We start from the raw sequence: 16,504 nt of genomic DNA on the forward strand, positions 1-16,504 counted from the left end.
TGTGCCCACTTAAGGCGTCCATGAGGCTCCAACTTCTCGAGGAAATTTCGGCGGAAAGTTGCTTAGTCAGACGCGAGGCTGTCAACTTCTGCACGGCCTCCCTACAGCTATAGAGTTACGCTTGACGACAGCGAAATGCGACAACGATGTTCCTTCAATAGCCCGAGTCCACTCTAATAAATAAATAGGAGTCGATACCCTCAATATGCTCCTCCACCGTATGAAGCCTTCTCGGTCGTGATAACGGCACCCAACTTCGAACCACCGCCATTCCACCTCCACATCCACGCCATCGCCATCGACCGCAATCAACGATGGAGACAAACGGCTACCCCACCCCCAATGGTGTTGCAAGGGGATCGAAAGGCATGTCTAGCGCAAATGGATATAAAGCCCCCCAGCCTAGGGTTTTGACTGTCGACGAGGCCTTGCCATTAACTCCGTTTACCTCGGTGATCCCATTTAACTCGGGTTGGTCCTTCCCATAGAGCACTAGTATGGTACTAAGACGCTAATCGTTCACTCCCAGATATTGTACCACTTCCATCAGTTGGACTTAGATCCTCCGTCTCATTGTTTCCGACACCAGTTGACCGCGCCAAAGCTAGACAAGCTCTGGACAGCTTGAATAGCGAGGCTTCCGACCCTCATAACACATCGCGGAGGCTACAGCAGACCTTGGATGACTTAAAGGAACTTCTGAAGCCGGAGGGAATTGCGAATTTGTAAGGCGCCCCCAACCCTTTTTGCTAGAAGCTAGCTAATAATCTATAGCACATTCAAGACTTCCTCCAAGTTATCCTCTGGCCCTGATCTGAGCGAACAACCGAATGTATCCTTATCCCCATTTGCCCGAAGGGTTCTCGACCAGACATCTATTGATTTCACATGTCCACCCCCCGAACAGCCTAGCCCTAGGGATATTGGTAACGAAACTGGACCGCTAAAATACCCCCCTCCAACCAAGGCCAGACCGCCGCAGAACCAACGCGCTGTTACGAACGATGCCGCTCATGCGACGAATTCGAATATTAAAGTCGACACTCCAAATATTAGAGCTGATAAGTTGCACATTAAAGCTCAGGCTTCAAAGGAAGAGCCCGTGTCTCAATTTGCAACCCCACCTCGACCCTCGCCCGCTCGCGCCAACTCCAACTCGGGCATAGCCGTGGTTATTCCAGGCTTACCAGGTAACTTCCGGCGTGAAGAGTACGCTCCTGGAAAGAGCTCAAGTAATAAGAGCTTGAAGCCGGTAGCTCAGCCTATATCTCGTACCCCTTCCCAACCGCCGAGTCAACGATATTCACCAGCCGTACCACCATCAACGATCATTGTGCAGCTTCCTCCTCATCCTATAGCCCAGCCTCAGACTCAGACTCAAAGTCATTCACTACCTCCCCCGCAAGCTCATTCTCATTCTCAGCACCTATCTAAGCCACAGACTTCCCGTCAACAACAGGCCCCTGCTCCACCGACTGTGCTACCAAAGGAATCTGCCCCAGGAGGTTTAGCAGTTGTCATTCCCGACTTACCTCTTACTTTCAATCCCCAGGATTACGAAGTTATTCCTGATTCGCCTGATACCCCGCAGCACCTATCAAGGAAAAGAAAGCGATCTGACATCGACGGATATGAAGATGATCTAGCTATGAGCATAGATCAGCGTGAGAAAGCTGATACAGCTGCGCGGAATTTACGGGAGTATCTTCAAGAGATATTTGAAGCTGAAGATCAGATCCAAGCTGATAATGGTGTATCAAACGCCATTTTCACGATAACCAGCGACGGGATTGGCCTCAACTCTGTGGCTCAAACAAGGGTTGAAAGCTTGTTACAGAAAATTATCACTATGGGCCGCTTCACCCAAGCACCGCTTGATGAGTTATTACGGCTTCAGAAGCTCTGCGAAGGAACCCTCAGAGACGCCGAAACACTTGACATAAAATTCAACGACACGATGGGAGAATCCGAGGTAGAGGGAGCGTTGCAGCAGATACCTAATGCTGAGCTCGGACTCAAGGCAGCACGTACTTCGTTACGATTGATGTCAGGTGGGCGTGAAGACAAACAACTGTACTCAGAAGATGTTACACAGGCAGCCTTGGATGTGTTTAGGAACGTCGTGGACAACTGCATAGTTCCAATCGTGGAAATGCGTAGCTCCGGTACTTCTGCCGAAACATTCAAATTGCTATCCGCCCAAAAGAAACCTATCGCTAACCTTCTCACGCAATGCCGCCGAGTCTTGTCACTTTTAGCCACTCTTGTGGCTAGCGTCGAGCTGTCGGAAACCGTCATTAATACCCTCGAGTTTACTGCATCGCGCTTAATTTTTGTCGAAAACGCTCCTTTCGAGCGTGACTCGGTTCTTGGAGTTGCGAAATTTGACGGCTTGAGAGTAGTGGCAATGGACACTCTTGCGCAGATCTTCCTCTGCCATCCTGCGCAAAGGCAGGGTATATTTGACGAAATCCTTACCTCGTTAGAGAAGCTCCCTGTCACAAGACAGAGCGCTCGCCAATTCAAGCTCGCTGAGGGTGGAAGCATCCAGCTTGTGTCGGCATTGATTATGCGTCTTATTCAGACCAGCGCTAGAAAGCCTGACGACGAGAAACAAAACCGGAGAACCAAAGCTCTGGAAGCCCTGAATGGTGACGACCAAGATATTCAGCCTGTCAAGAGCGATATCAAAGAAGCTTCTGGTGGGCACTACACTATCCATTCGGAAACGCGTGCGGAACAACAACCCGTGACAGCAGTTCAAGAGCTTAGAGATCTTGTTTCACCATTGCTAGACACTGCTAAAGGCAACGCAAGTTATGTTGTACAATTTATCGTCAACAGAGCCATGAAATCAACTAAAACTGGCGATGCGCCTTATCGAAATCTTCTCGATCTATTTGTTGAGGACTTCATCACATGCCTGAATTCAACAGACTGGCCCGCTGCAGAGCTTTTACTACGCCTATTTCTGTTCAAGATGGTATATCTAGCGGAAGGAGATAAGACGCCAGCGCCGGCGAAGAATATGGCTCTCGACCTTCTAGGTTTGATGGGTGCAGCAATATCCGAGCTCAACTCCCATGTTCGAAAAAGTGCCACCTCTTTGGATGGTGGTGATGATTTGGCCAGATACCTTACGAAGCTAGCTTACACTTCACTCGAAAAGAGTGCTTCTCCTGCGGACCTTGTGTCATGGCCCTGTGGCCCGTTCCGTGTATCGCTGGAATTTCTAGATGAGCGCTGCTCCGCCGACCCCCAACTCCACAGCGCTGTTGGATTTTTCATGGCGCAGTGGGCTTCCAAGATTTTTGTCACCTATGACTCGATCAATGACGACGATGAAGAAGGCCAGCAGACCGACCGAGAATATGGACGCCTCGCCTATCGACTGCGAATGATGATTGCCGATAGAAGATGGCTATCTACAGAATATAGCTTCGACTCAATCAGCCCGCCACATGCGCGTCTTGCGTACTCCTTGACTTTGCTTCATTCTCAGTTTTGCCAGTCATTCGGACGAGTTCTCACTATCCTACTTGGATCTATGACCAGTGAACAGGCAACGGTACGCAGCAAGAGCCTCAAAAGCGTCAATCAAGTCTTGGACACTGATCCTACTATACTTGATCGTGAGCCGGCAGTGAAGCTATTGATATTAAGATGTTCAAATGATCCATCCATTCAGGTCCGCGACTCGGCTCTAACGTTGGTCGGAAAATGTATCAGTTTGCGGCCGGCTCTTGAAGCAGAGCTGACTCCCGGCATTTTGCAGCGAGTAAATGATAGCGGTGTGGGCGTCCGTAAGCGTGCCATGAAGTTAGCAAAGGATATCTATCTAAGGAACTCCAATCGCGACGTGAGGAGTTCCATCGCAGATTCGCTACTCCATCGCGTCGCAGATCTAGATGAGGGTGTACAGGAACTAGCGCGGCAGACTATCGAAGAGGTTTGGATGTCTCCATTTTACCAATCGACGGCCGGCGACGATTCTTCAGCTCAATTCAAACTGGCCATGGCTGAACACGTTGCCCTCATGGTTAAGACAGTCCAAAGAGGTAGCGGTGTATCGAATGTCTTGGATAAGGTTCTACAGAACATGCTGGCCGACAATTCCAAGTCTGCAGCCGCAAACTTCAGAGTGTGCAAAAATCTTGTTGCTACGATGTTTGAGACCATTATCGATAACTCTGCTGAGCAAGGGAGTGACGCACCATCGGCTCGTGACGCTTTACAACTCCTGATGATTTTCGCCAAGTCAAATGCCAAGCTGTTCACTGCAGAGCAAATCCAACTTCTGCAGCCCTATGTTTCCAATGTAGGTACTGGAGATGACTTGGCCATCTTCCGGTCCGTGGTAGTGATCTTTCGTCATGTTCTGCCACATCTCTCTCGAGTCCACAACAACTTCCTTGCTGCTGTAAGGAGGGAGTTGATCGTAACTGTTGGCCGCATGACGCGAGCAATTCTAGATGATGTGGTAGCGTGCTTATGGATCATCAGCAGCGTTCTTGAGGATTTTCAGCATCTTACCAAAATGGCGTTGTCAAGCTTGCTCAATATTCAGAATATGAAAGGAATGGATTTGAACAAACCGGAAAACTCCGACGCCGTACGAAAGCTGGGTAGGCTCTTGACTCTAGGCGGCACCTTAGGGAAACACTGTGACTTTGATCCTCAAATTGAAAGTTTTAAGGAGAGGTTCCGGACGTGGAAGGACAATTCGGTCTCGAAATTGATGGCAGATACGTTTGCGCCTTTTGCTTCACCTTCACAACCGCAGGATGTGCGAAAAACTGCGCTAGAGGCTATTGGGATGGTGTGTCAATCCTGGCCAAAGAGCTTCTCATCCGCAAACATTTATACCTCTTTTCTAGAAGTATTCGGCGAGAAGAATTCTGCCCTTGAGGCTGTTGTTATGAGAGCATTCAAGGATTTCTTATTGCTCGAGGAGAAGCGCTCCGAAGCTGGAAATGAAGCTTTACCCGGTGCGGCTGCAGATCCTACTGCAAAGCTGGGGGTCATGGGTGGCTCTCAGGGCGACGGAGTTGCTATTGGAATTGCTCAACGATTCTTACCACATATTATACGCATTTCTCTTGCTGGGCAAGATGAACAAGCTCTCCTTGCAACAGAAGTCGTCGCTAGCATCGCTCGTCAAGGTCTTGTCCATCCAAAGGAATGTGGACCAACTCTTATTGCACTAGAGACTTCACAAAATGCGAAAATCGCCGAGCTCGCGTATAGAGAGCATCGCGCGCTCCATGAGAAACACGAGACAATTCTAGAGAAGGAATATATGCGGGCCGTTCATCTTGCATATGTTTATCACCGAGACATTGTTGGAAATACCAATGGCGCGACTCTCGATCCGTATACTTCGAAGCTTCATCTAATGATGGATGTCTTGAAGATAAGCAAAGTCAAAAATCGGAAGAAGTTTTTCGAGACACTGTGCTCCCGCATCGACTTCCACCCGTCCAAGATTGATGTAGTCAAGGAACTCCCAGAGCATTTAGAGTTCTCTCAGTTCATTATTGAAAATCTAGCATTTTTTGAGTATCAATCTGTCGATGAACTCCTAGCTACCATCACTGCAATGGAGAAGGTAGTCGCGGCCACGGGTACTGGAATTGCGCATTCGATTGAAACCGAGATTTTCCGCGTTAGCCTGGATCAGCCTCCGCCAATCGACCAAACCCAGATCAACGAGCACAATCATGGACCACCTGCCCAGCCCGAAGTCGATCCCATGCGGTTACGGCTTTTAACTGCTTCTTCAATGATGCTTTCCAGTCTCTGGGAAGCTCGGACGTTCCTCAGACGTCTATATGGCCTCATGAACAATCGACGAGACAGCAAAGGCAAAGCCGTTCCCAAGGATCTGAATAGAACGCCCACCAAGGTTCCGTTTGTTACGGGCGATAAGTTTTGGGAGGCAAGCTCATCAACTATGTCAGCTCTAGATTCCGAAGACAGCATGCTAAAGCAATGTCGCACCTTTGTTGAGCTCCTCACGGTGGATCACGACTTCAAGATCGCTGCGGAGGGCGACGATGAGGCCGACCAGGCGAGGCTTAGTACACCTAGCGATGATGAAGAGAATAATCCTTCGGGGGCGCCGGGTGGTAGTGGGAAGGGACGCAAGAGAAAAGCTGTTGGCGCTGCGCACGGCCGGAAGAAGCGAGCTCGATCATCATCTGTTAGTAATGGTCGTGCGCGCCCAAAACTCAACGGAAAGCGAGGCAGCGTAGAGAGCGGCGAAGAACTGGGATAGGAATAAACTTGTTCAACAGTGAGATTTCTGGAATTTCTCAAAATGAATTTCGCCCTTTTTATGGGAGTTCTGGGGAAGGGAGGATATCGTCATAGGGGCTGGCAGGAGTTTCACCAGCACAGCATAGGTATCATAGATATCCCGATGCTCATTTGCATACAATATCCTTTCTTTTATCATTACGGACGCAATAGAACAGCCGGTATTTCTTGCTCCATGTATCTGGGCGGGCGAAATGAGCATTTATAATTACGAATTTATTGCATATGGAGTTGCATGGCACGATAGCATCATAGGTGCAGATGGAGTTTAGCCTTTGACCTCGGTATTTACCAACCGTGTATTATGAAATACCAGAGAGGTGATATACTATTAGCTAATACGATAACTTGAAATTTCACTTTGATGTTCTCTAATGCTCCATGCAGGAGATCGATTGATTAATATTTGAAATATCTTTTGTTTTGCCTGTATTTCTCGCTATGTAATGTATTGTTCGTTTATGAGATGTGCTAGGCTATGAGCAAGTTTAATATAGCAAAGTGAGTAGCAAAGTGAGTAGCAAAGTGAGTAGCAAGGTGAATAGCAAAGTAGCAAAGTTGCCGCGCCCGTAGGCATTGTAAGACTGTGTTGTTTACAAATCCGTCGCCCAGCAAGCCGTAGGGTTTGAGATAAATCGCGATGTTTCAATCAGCCGTAGTATTGTATATCCGATTCTTTGCCGTAGTTCAAGAATAAGTGTTTTGAATTTGTAAGGCGATGCTTAGATATGTGGAAAATGTGCGAAATAGTCGAAACCGAAATGTCTAGCATATCTTCGCATGTCTCAGAGATAAATGTCTATGCACAAGGGAGCTGGAAAATACGAGTGCTGTCGCTCATCCTACTCGATGATGAACGGGTCACTGTTGATGCCAGTTCCATGCAGAGGCTCTCGGTCGGCATCCAGATCGATATCGATATCGGCTGGTACTTCGTGTTTGATCGGGGGCTTGGGTTCCTCCGACCTTGCTCTCTTTGAGCTCGGCTCAACCTCGTCAATAGGCTCATTAAACTAGAGCTATGTCAGTATATTCTTCACCATAAATAAGAGATTGGCAAACTTACTGTTTCTGAAGCCGATCTTTTTGATAGATTTGCTGGTCCGGAATTGATCGGTGTCCCAATCTCAGCTGGAACTGGCATTTGGTCTAGAGATGGAGCTGGAGATGCCCTAACGCTTTCGGCATGCGATGATGATGGCTTAATCAGCGGCGTGTTAGAATGTTGAAGGTGCATTTCTCGGAGCCCTAGAAGACCTGCAAAGCTTGTTGCTGGGTTTTGAGGTGGATTGGAGTCCGCCTCGCCAAGTCCACCCTCATCATCTACATCGTCAGGTCCATTCTCATCCATGTCATCATAGAGGTCTTCAAGCTGAATCTGATCATAGTCCACATCCATATCCTAGGCAAATATAGTCAGTATTGCCTTTCTGAACTTGGAGTTATGTAAAATTTCAAAATAGTTGGTCCACGGCTTACAGAATCATCATCTATGGTAATCGGCATCCTTTTTGTACCATTTGAGCCATGGTGAAGGTTATCAGCTTGATTAAATCCCTCCTAAGTATACGTAAGTATGGATGAGGCTTCCTTCTCAGTTCGAAGTGTCAGACTTACTGAAACTGCTCTCTGTTCGCGTGAGGGGCCTGGCTCTGCACCATCAATGTCTGCTTCCGAATTGTCATCTAATATATGATCCTAACATATTTCACTTAGCATAGTGTCGGGTAGTTTAAGTCACCCTTTCTTCAAATTCTCTTTTTGGGGCGGTTTGACTTACCACATTGGTTTTCTTGGCTTGCTTCACTTTCTTTCTCGCCCTCTCTCCCCTTCCCTTCTTTCTTTTCTCGCGCTTTTTGTCTTTTTTGCCTTTCCTAGAAACGGCCTTTCCCTTTTTCTGTGCATTTTTAGATTTCCCTCCATGGCGCTTTCTTGGTCTATTATCTGAGACGAATAGGGGGTTTCCATCATCATCCCCCCCATCACTGAATTCGTCCGACTCGTCTCCATCACCGGGTGCTCCACCACCACCTCCACCTCCACCATAGTTGTCACCATCAGACTCATCGTCCTCTTCATCACTGATACCATCTTCCCTCCTCTTTAAATCGTTCATCAGCCGCTCAACTTCCTCCCCCTTATATAAATCATATCTCAACGGCGGATTGTTCTTCCAAGCCTGCGAATCGATGGCACGCCTAACTAGATTATGTCCGACCTCTCTATTAGCGCTCCATACCGCTCTTCGGTCAACCCGCCAGCCCAAGTCGTAAAATGCAGACTCGACTCTATCTACTTGCAGATCTTCATATCTGGGAAAGTTGGATCCCCGCTTTGCGGCCATCTTACCATTTAGGAAATCTTTGACCACCCGCAAAGATGATAACTTCCATTCTCGGTACGCACTAACCTTGATATGAGTAAAGTCTTGAGGAATCTGCGTATTTGGATAAGTGGGCCCTCGAACTGGGAACCTAGCCTCGGGTGTTTCTTGCTCTTCCTCTCTATTGTCGGCATCGTCGCCAGGGGCATGGATGGCATTGATAGATGGACCTATGTTCAAAAACTGGTTTCCATCGGGAAATGGATCGTCGAAGTCGGCGTCATTGAACTTCTCCAGCAGGGTCTTCCGTTGTTGTATTCTGCCCCTAGTGGTATATCCGTACTGCCATCCTCCGTCTGACCTAAGGTATTGACCCCAATCCTCTTGTAAATGCTCATCCCAGGTGATGAGATTTCGCTTAATCTGGCCCACGTTCCGATTCCCAAGCATGGTACCCGTGTTGTCCGCAGCGTACACGATTCGAAACGGGTTGGTTTGATACGTCACAGTTTTCACTGGTCTGCTTTCAAATGCGTAGTATATTTGTTGCTTGTTCCCTTGCGGATCGTTGTAGACACCGGCATGAAGCCAGCTTTGAGACAAGTCAGCTTATGTATATTCGAAAGGGTCTATACTTACTTCAAGTCTTCCCTCGCTTGTCCCGATTGAGACATTTTGAATATCTGTGAGAGTGATGAACAACGAAGAATACTCTTCTAATAGAAAGAGTAGCTAATAATTGTGAGTTTGGGCCTGGACGGTCTTTGAGCGATTGTTTGAGAAAACAGGATTGGATTGAATTGGTGTTGTAGTTTTGGAATCGGAAGTCGGGTACGGAATTGATCTGCAAGTTCCGTGAAGTGTATTGAGTAACGGATTGCTTTAGATGAGGTGAGATTGAGAAGATCAACTAAAGCAAGATATTTGAGTAAGGGATTGAGGACGATGTGCGACCATGTCTACCTGAACCTGAAAACTCTTTCCGGAGACCAAAGCTATTAGTGCAAAGATTGAGAACTAATGAGCCGGGATAAACACTAGAGGTTCTGGTAATGTATGTTAAGGACTGGAGTAAGTTCAGATGAAACTGAACAGGGTCGGCTAGTAAGATGAGGAGGACTTGGTGAGTGGCAAGGAAGGTAGGATGGGGTAAATGCTGGTGAGCTAAGCTATTCGACCTTGAAGCTGAGAAGCCAGAAGCTCAGTTCGAGCGTGGAAGAATACTGTGAGCTGTTGCAAGAGACAAGAGGATTGTTGTCTGTTCTGGAGGAGGAAGGTGGTGAGGGGTGATATTAGTAGGATCCACAAAGAACCATACCTTAAGATAGATGGTATTATTGAAAGGTAGAATGGTGATGATATAATTGAGAGGTATGGATGAGGGCGGGCCCGATGATGCGGTGATGGGCTCGTAAGTAGAGTTGAAATAGCATGAAAGTGCTATTGCAATAGTTGTGTGAAGAAGTATGAGATGGTTCTGTGCAAGGTTGAACCTGTAATATGGGGTTTGGAAAGTATAGGACGACACTCTGAAAGGGAGTATCTCGTAAAGCTTGTGCGGTTCTGTCTATCTTTAATACACTTGACGTCCTCCGGCGTCTCGTCGTCTCATCGCCTTGTCGACCTTCAACTAAATTGATACGTGGAACGCCCGTGACGATGTAATAGTAGATGGAGTTGGAATTACATCACGGCGTGATACGTTGGTTCTGATGGCTTGAATCTCAAAAATGACACAGGTTTTAAACTTGGATCACCCTTTATACGAGATGAGAAGCCGAATAACGAGAAATGGTAAGGACGAAAGCCAGGTGGCTTAAAATTAGGTAGTTGGGAGGGTGATACTGTTATGAAGTAAAATGGTGTAGATATTTATATAACAACTGAATTTGTTGTTGCAAAAGACGATATGAGAAGACAATACTAGAAATCCCCCTGTACGCCATGTGCTGCAGTTTTTTGGGGAGGGGTTGGGTGGTGGAAGGCACATTTCAGAGCTAACAATGTAACCAAACCAAGCTGTATTTAAAGAAATCATTCTATAAATTTTTGCAGCACTTGCTAGTTGGTAGAAGTGAAAAAACGACTCAACGTGCTACTTTTCACAAAGAAGTACCAAAGATGTACCAAAGAACTAATCAATCTAATAACTCAACAACCCGAATAGCATACTTCAATGTTCAGAGTATATCAAAGTCCTATAGTCCATGTAAAACAGAACCGTGGAATATATGAGTGACATACGACAGAATTATGGATTTGTTAGCGTTGCTACATACTCTGGGGTAGATTGGCCTAGAATAATCCCGAGCAGTATTTAGTAGTGAGAAAGGATACTTTGGAGCCCTACTTACGGGGAAGGAGAAGGGGAAGGGGATATTGGGCAGACTCACGCCATATGGAGCATAACATCAAAGCTCTCTATATCCCTGCAAAGATGTAGAAGAGTTATAGGAAATATGCCACCAACCTTCGAAAACCAAATGGAATATACAAACAATGTAACAGCAGTTCCAGCTTCAGTCATCATGGTATCGTTTCAAGGCTAGAGCTAGAAATAGTCCACCCAGCCTACCATTATTCAGCGCCCAGCTTCTTCGGCAGCTCTTCTAGATCGTCTGCAGAATCAATCTCAAGAACTTTCCCCACCTCGGCAGTGTTTCTCATTAGCTCCTTGGCCCCGGCATAAAGCATCCTTAATTCGGCATTGCAGGTTACCGGAAGATAATAGAGGAGCACGTATGGCACTGATAGACGTCCGGAAGGCTATAGCGACAATAATACACATGTTAGCGTCAATCTTTTGGTTATATTCTTCCTCCTTGATTACATAGAGATTACTTACCAGTGTCAACGGATAACTCAGCAACACGAATCGGGGAGAGTGGTCTGGCAGTTCTTCTGCAATATCCTGCAAGTCTTTGTACACCGTCTGATCCTCATCTTGCTTGATTTCCAAGGTATTCTTGTCAATAAAATCTATCCAAATCTTTATCAGCCATTATATGAAAGGGCGAAGGAAGGTTGAGGAGCAGGTGCAGCGGAATTGTGAGACGGACGTGGACATACAAATCACGGCTTGCGGATCATTCGAGCGAGAAGTTCCCAGGCGGAATTTCCGCAGGTGGTCTTTGGTTTCCTGGGAGAAGGTGTAGAGCCGGGATTCGGAGGACTGATTGTATAGAGCTAAGTTTAGTCATGATTCTCCAGATGGAGGGGAAGTGGAATGCGAGAATGTAGTGCAGCATACCATGGTCGCGGATATAGGTTATGGTGCACAAGGTTGTCATCAGTGTATCGCAGCCTTGTATATGGATGCAGAAACACCTGTACGATGTACTTGCAATGGTAGTCTTCGGGTTTTAGGGTGTAAGATCCTCGAGGTGACAGTGTATGGTACAGCCTCGTTGTCCCTCGAATAAGGAAGCGAGGCAGGGTCTCGGTTAAGACACCACTAGCGCCTAAAGATCTTATCTCTTATCTTATCACCCGGGGAACGGCATTATGATCCTCCGAATACATCCCGTTGACGTCATATCAGCTTTTCACGGGGGCATTATTCCTTTTCCTTTTGCCCCTTCCTTCCTACAAATTAAGTACTAAGAAGACCCAAGACACTTAGTAAACTAAAAGTAACGAATATTATAAATTATTATCTTCTATTATTAATAAAATATTCTTAATAGAAATTTCTAGAAAATACAAAGTATAGTTAGTAGTAATATTTTATAATATATAAATATTTTTTCTTTTATAACTCTCTTTATTAAAGTTATAATAAAATATATAATAAAATATAATATAAAGATTTTATAATTATAAACTATAGAGTCGTTAATTTAGCGTCTTTCTCTAGTAGCAGCTTTACTATTATATTATGTTTGTTCTTTGTAGCTTGTAATAGTGTCTAACTATATTTATTATCTTTAGTCTCTAGGTCGGCGTCTTTCTCTAGTAGTAGCTTTACTACTGTATCGTGCCCGTTCCTTGCAGCCCATAATCGCGGCGTCCAACCATAGTACTTGTCCTTGGTCTCTAAGTCGGCGTCTTTCTCTAGCAGCAGCTTCACCACCGTATCGTACCCGTTCCTTGCAGCCCATGACAGCGGCGTCTGACCATATTTGTTGCCCTTGGTCTCTAGATCGGCGTCTTTCTCTAGTAGCAGCTTTACTACCGTATCGTGCCTGTTCCTTACAGCCCATGATAGCGGCGTCCAACTATAGTACTTGTCCTTAGTCTCCAGGTCGGCGTCTTTCTCTAGCAGCAGCTTCACTACTATATCGTGCCCGTTCCTTGCAGCCCATGACAGCGGCGTCTGACCATATTTGTTGTCCTTGGTCTCCAGGTCGGCGTCTTTCTCTAGCAGCAGCTTCACCACCGTATCGTACCCGTTCCCTGCAGCCCATGACAGCGGCGTCCGACCAAGTTTGTTCCTGGTCTCTAGGTCGGCGTCTTTCTCCAGCAGCAGCTTCACCACCGCATCGTGCCCGTTCCTTGCAGCCAATGACAGCGGCTTCTGACTATATTTGTTCTTGGTCTCCAGGTCGGCGTCTTTCTCTAGCAGCAGCTTCACCACCGCATCGTGCCCGTTCCCTGCAGCCCATGACAGCGGCGTCTGATCATATTCCTTGTCCTTGGTCTCCATGTCAATCTGAAAATCAGCACTAATCGAGTGTTGCTTAAGGAGAAACATCTCTACTGCCCTCTCAAGTCCTAGGGCAGATGCCAAACAAAGTAGGGGCCCAGCTATAGGAATCTGATTATATTTATTATGAATCATAGTCCATTGTCTGCAATGTTCGAGCAGACAAAGATCTCTTGTTTTTTCAGCTGCTGCTACTTGGAAATTTGTCACCGACTGGTGGTAGTGATCTGCCCAGTAAATGGCCGAGTAATCAAGTAGTGAATTATCCGTCTTTGCAAAGTTTGAATAGAGGTAGGAGATACATGATTTTGCAAGAGCCGAATTGGCGTCTGTCAAGTCGACGGAGTACTTCCAAAGGTGTGAGTGAGGGGTAACCGTCTCAGAGTCCGGCGTGTCCCGCGCTTTCTGATTCACATTGTTGATGTTAGGACCAGTCGCGACCAGAAATTCTCTCACCGTTTGATGGAGAAGGTAAAGTCTGTCATCGACACGGATAACAAGGAGACCGCAACAATCCCGGATTATGTTCCAGATTCCCTCTTCCGATTCGATTTCATCGGCCAAATCCTCGTCTAGTGGCTGATACTCCTGTAGTAGCAAAGCTATTGACATTTCCCGAAGAGTGAGTGGTCTTCTTGCCGCTACAATCATTTGCAAGATGGTTCGCGTCTTTTTGAGGTCCTGGTTGCCTGGGCCTTGGGTTTTCGATCTGTTTAGAATCTTTTCGTAAGCGTCATTGACATTTTCTGGCGGATTTTTAACAAAGCTCTCGATATATTCCTTCTGGATCCCAGAAGTCTTTTTCAGGAGATCGTCGAAAACAAGAGTGATCCACAGATAGGTACGTCCTGGAGCAGCACCCAGATTCGTTTTCATCAAATTTCTTTTCTGCTTCGTTAGGTGGATAGTATCACAAATCTGATCGATACGTTTGTCAACAACGATCTTGATCTCCTCTGCAATATCGTTGGCAACGTCATCTTCTTCGCCAGCAAGACGGATTTCGGGAAGCCTGTGTCCCCAAGCGTAGGAGAACTGAGATTGTATTATGTCTCCATACGGCCGAGTGGTCAGGAGAAGCTTGAGACGACATGATGCCTGATTTTGTAGAGTTCGGTAGAACTCATTGATAGCTTTAATAAGTTCGTTCCTGCCAGTCAGTCGGCATTCGTCCAGGGCGTCAAGAATGCAAATAACCTCTCCAGCATCAGTGTGAAGAGCAGCCTCAGTGAACGTCTTCCAGAGACTGGAAACAGAACCAAAAAAACTCTCTTTTCCCATGGTCTCAAGACGCCGAAGAGCGGAATCGGCTAGAGAAGTACGACGTTTCGACTCAGAGATGAACAGGAGCTGGTGAAGCAGTGTACAAAGTGCCCCAGTGGCGCTCTTTTGATGTTCAAAATCATCCTTGAAGAAGAAATAGCACACAGCTCGGTCTTTGAACTTGGACAAAACGGTGTCAATGAGATGTTTTGACAGAACCGATTTGCCGCATCCTGGATAAGCGGTCAACAGTAGAAGAGGAGACCCCAAATTTGGATTGTCAGGAGACTCCCATGCTTTGAACTTGCCGTGATTTGTGAACCATTTGCAAGTACCTTCCTCCGCACGCTGGACTCGGTCTTTGCTGTATTCGTAGCTGTCTCCGCCGGGCCATGCATGTTCATTCAGTTTTTGGAGGAATGCCGTAATCTTCTCGTTGCGGGCAGCGGTTTCCTTGCTAAGAGTTGCGGCTAGTTGCGCTAATCGATTATTTTCCTGTGCTTCCCGGATCATTCGAACTTCCTTCCACCCTTCAACTCCAGAGTGATTGATTATACGAGCTTCGGCAGCTTTGATTGCGGATAGCAAGACATTCCATTCACCCTGATTAAACATGTCTTTCAGTGTCTGAGTGATGGGATGCTTTTTAAGGTGACAGGCTGCCCGGGCTAGGAACTCTAGGATGTAGGAGCACAGTTCAATCATGGATTTCTTGATTACTTGCTCTTGCGTCTTGGTCCAGTGGAGTGTCTCATTTTCAGTAAGATCGTAAATCACGTGTGGAATCTCATCCAGGCCTTTAAAGAGAATGTCCCGCTGACTGCCAGCTTGAGCATAAAGCTATCTGAGCATCAGCATCTGGTGCATATAGTAGCAATAGAGAACTTACCGATAAAACGAGCATCACACCAGCACACGCTATCGAAGCCGGGAGGCAGGGTTGAGCAGCAGTGGAAATGACCTTTTCCGCCTTTAGAATATAATCGGCTGCTTTCTTCAAGACACTAGTAAATTTGCCCAACTTGTTAGCGTCTTGAATAGTTTTAGACTGAGACTCAATGAAAGCGGAGATCTGTTTCTGCTTCTCGGAAGTATTAGAACTGTCGAGATCCTTCAATTTGGATTTCAAGATGTCGTAATACGCATCTAGAAGTTTATTCTTTTTTTGGTCCCGTCTCAGTTGGGCTTCGGCAATCTTCCACATGTTGTCTTCTTGGGCCGAGTCGGCGGCATCCGTATTCGGCTTTAGACCAATGTTTTGGTTCTCCTGATCTTGGGATCCATCCGTCGCAGCGCCTAGTTCAGCATTTTGATCGTTATCCGACTTTTTATCCAGCCTGTTGCCTAGCTTGATCGCCGGTATCATAGCATTGGCACCAGCGACAAGCTGGGTATCATCGACACTGGGCCTGATCCCCGGTGTGGAAGAACTCGCACCAGCTGTAGCCGAAGCATTATCTGCTTTCCCTCTACTCGGAACCGGTGACGGTGCACGACTCGACTGTCGAGAATGGCCTCGAGAAGACCGGCGGAACCGACTGCGGAGCTGGTCTTTCAACTGGCTCGTCTTGTTGCGACCAGCGGCTTGTTTTTCGCTCATTCTTGGAAGACTAGGAAGGAAGTGTTTAATGAGAAATATTATATTCTCAGCCTGGGTTGAGGGGTAGGCAGAGTCGAGATACGGGCAACACACTTTCAGCACAGGTGGCTGCGGCTGAGGTTGGGCATAGGTAGGGTAGGATAAGCGATATGTACGAGGTTGCATGCTTTATGGTCTGGTGCCCACAGCGGACAGCTAATTGTTTTATCATCTTTGCAGCTAATTGCGCTAAGGTGATTCTTCCATTGTGGATGTTACGATTGCTAATAATTTGAGGGTAATAGTACAGTACAGTGGTACGAGGAATATAAAAGGGGTAATTAGGACTTCACGAGGCTTTGTCTACTTGTCCACT

The 16,504-nt window shown here is 46.7% G+C and overlaps 4 protein-coding genes across 4 annotated transcripts; 1 reads left to right on the plus strand and 3 right to left on the minus strand.

Annotated features, from left to right (window-relative positions):
• Positions 1-314: 314 nt before the first annotated feature.
• On the plus strand, positions 315-6,277 carry BP5553_10174 (uncharacterized protein; the record flags this gene model as incomplete). Its single annotated transcript, XM_032018797.1, has 3 exons — positions 315-471; positions 530-725; positions 775-6,277. 3 exons carry the CDS (start codon positions 315-317, stop codon positions 6,275-6,277), a joined length of 5,856 nt encoding a protein of 1,951 aa, XP_031865205.1.
• Positions 6,278-7,160: 883 nt separating this feature from the next.
• On the minus strand, positions 7,161-9,315 carry BP5553_10175 (uncharacterized protein; the record flags this gene model as incomplete). The annotated part of the gene is made up of 6 exons (XM_032018798.1): positions 7,161-7,331; positions 7,385-7,720; positions 7,798-7,878; positions 7,936-8,016; positions 8,099-9,233; positions 9,281-9,315. The coding sequence occupies 6 exons, from the start codon at positions 9,313-9,315 to the stop codon at positions 7,161-7,163; spliced, it is 1,839 nt and encodes a 612-aa protein (XP_031865206.1).
• Positions 9,316-11,218: 1,903 nt separating this feature from the next.
• BP5553_10176 (uncharacterized protein) lies at positions 11,219-11,894 on the minus strand (the record flags this gene model as incomplete). Its single annotated transcript, XM_032018799.1, has 4 exons — positions 11,219-11,407; positions 11,487-11,620; positions 11,711-11,813; positions 11,892-11,894. 4 exons carry the CDS (start codon positions 11,892-11,894, stop codon positions 11,219-11,221), a joined length of 429 nt encoding a protein of 142 aa, XP_031865207.1.
• A 654-nt stretch (positions 11,895-12,548) lies between these two features.
• BP5553_10177 (Uncharacterized protein) lies at positions 12,549-16,149 on the minus strand (the record flags this gene model as incomplete). The annotated part of the gene is made up of 2 exons (XM_032018800.1): positions 12,549-15,389; positions 15,439-16,149. 2 exons carry the CDS (start codon positions 16,147-16,149, stop codon positions 12,549-12,551), a joined length of 3,552 nt encoding a protein of 1,183 aa, XP_031865208.1.
• Between the last annotated feature and the right edge of the window lie 355 nt (positions 16,150-16,504).

The sequence above is a fragment of the Venustampulla echinocandica genome (assembly GCF_003357145.1).
Source record: "Venustampulla echinocandica strain BP 5553 chromosome Unknown scaffold_13, whole genome shotgun sequence".
Taxonomy (NCBI): domain Eukaryota; kingdom Fungi; phylum Ascomycota; class Leotiomycetes; order Helotiales; family Pleuroascaceae; genus Venustampulla; species Venustampulla echinocandica.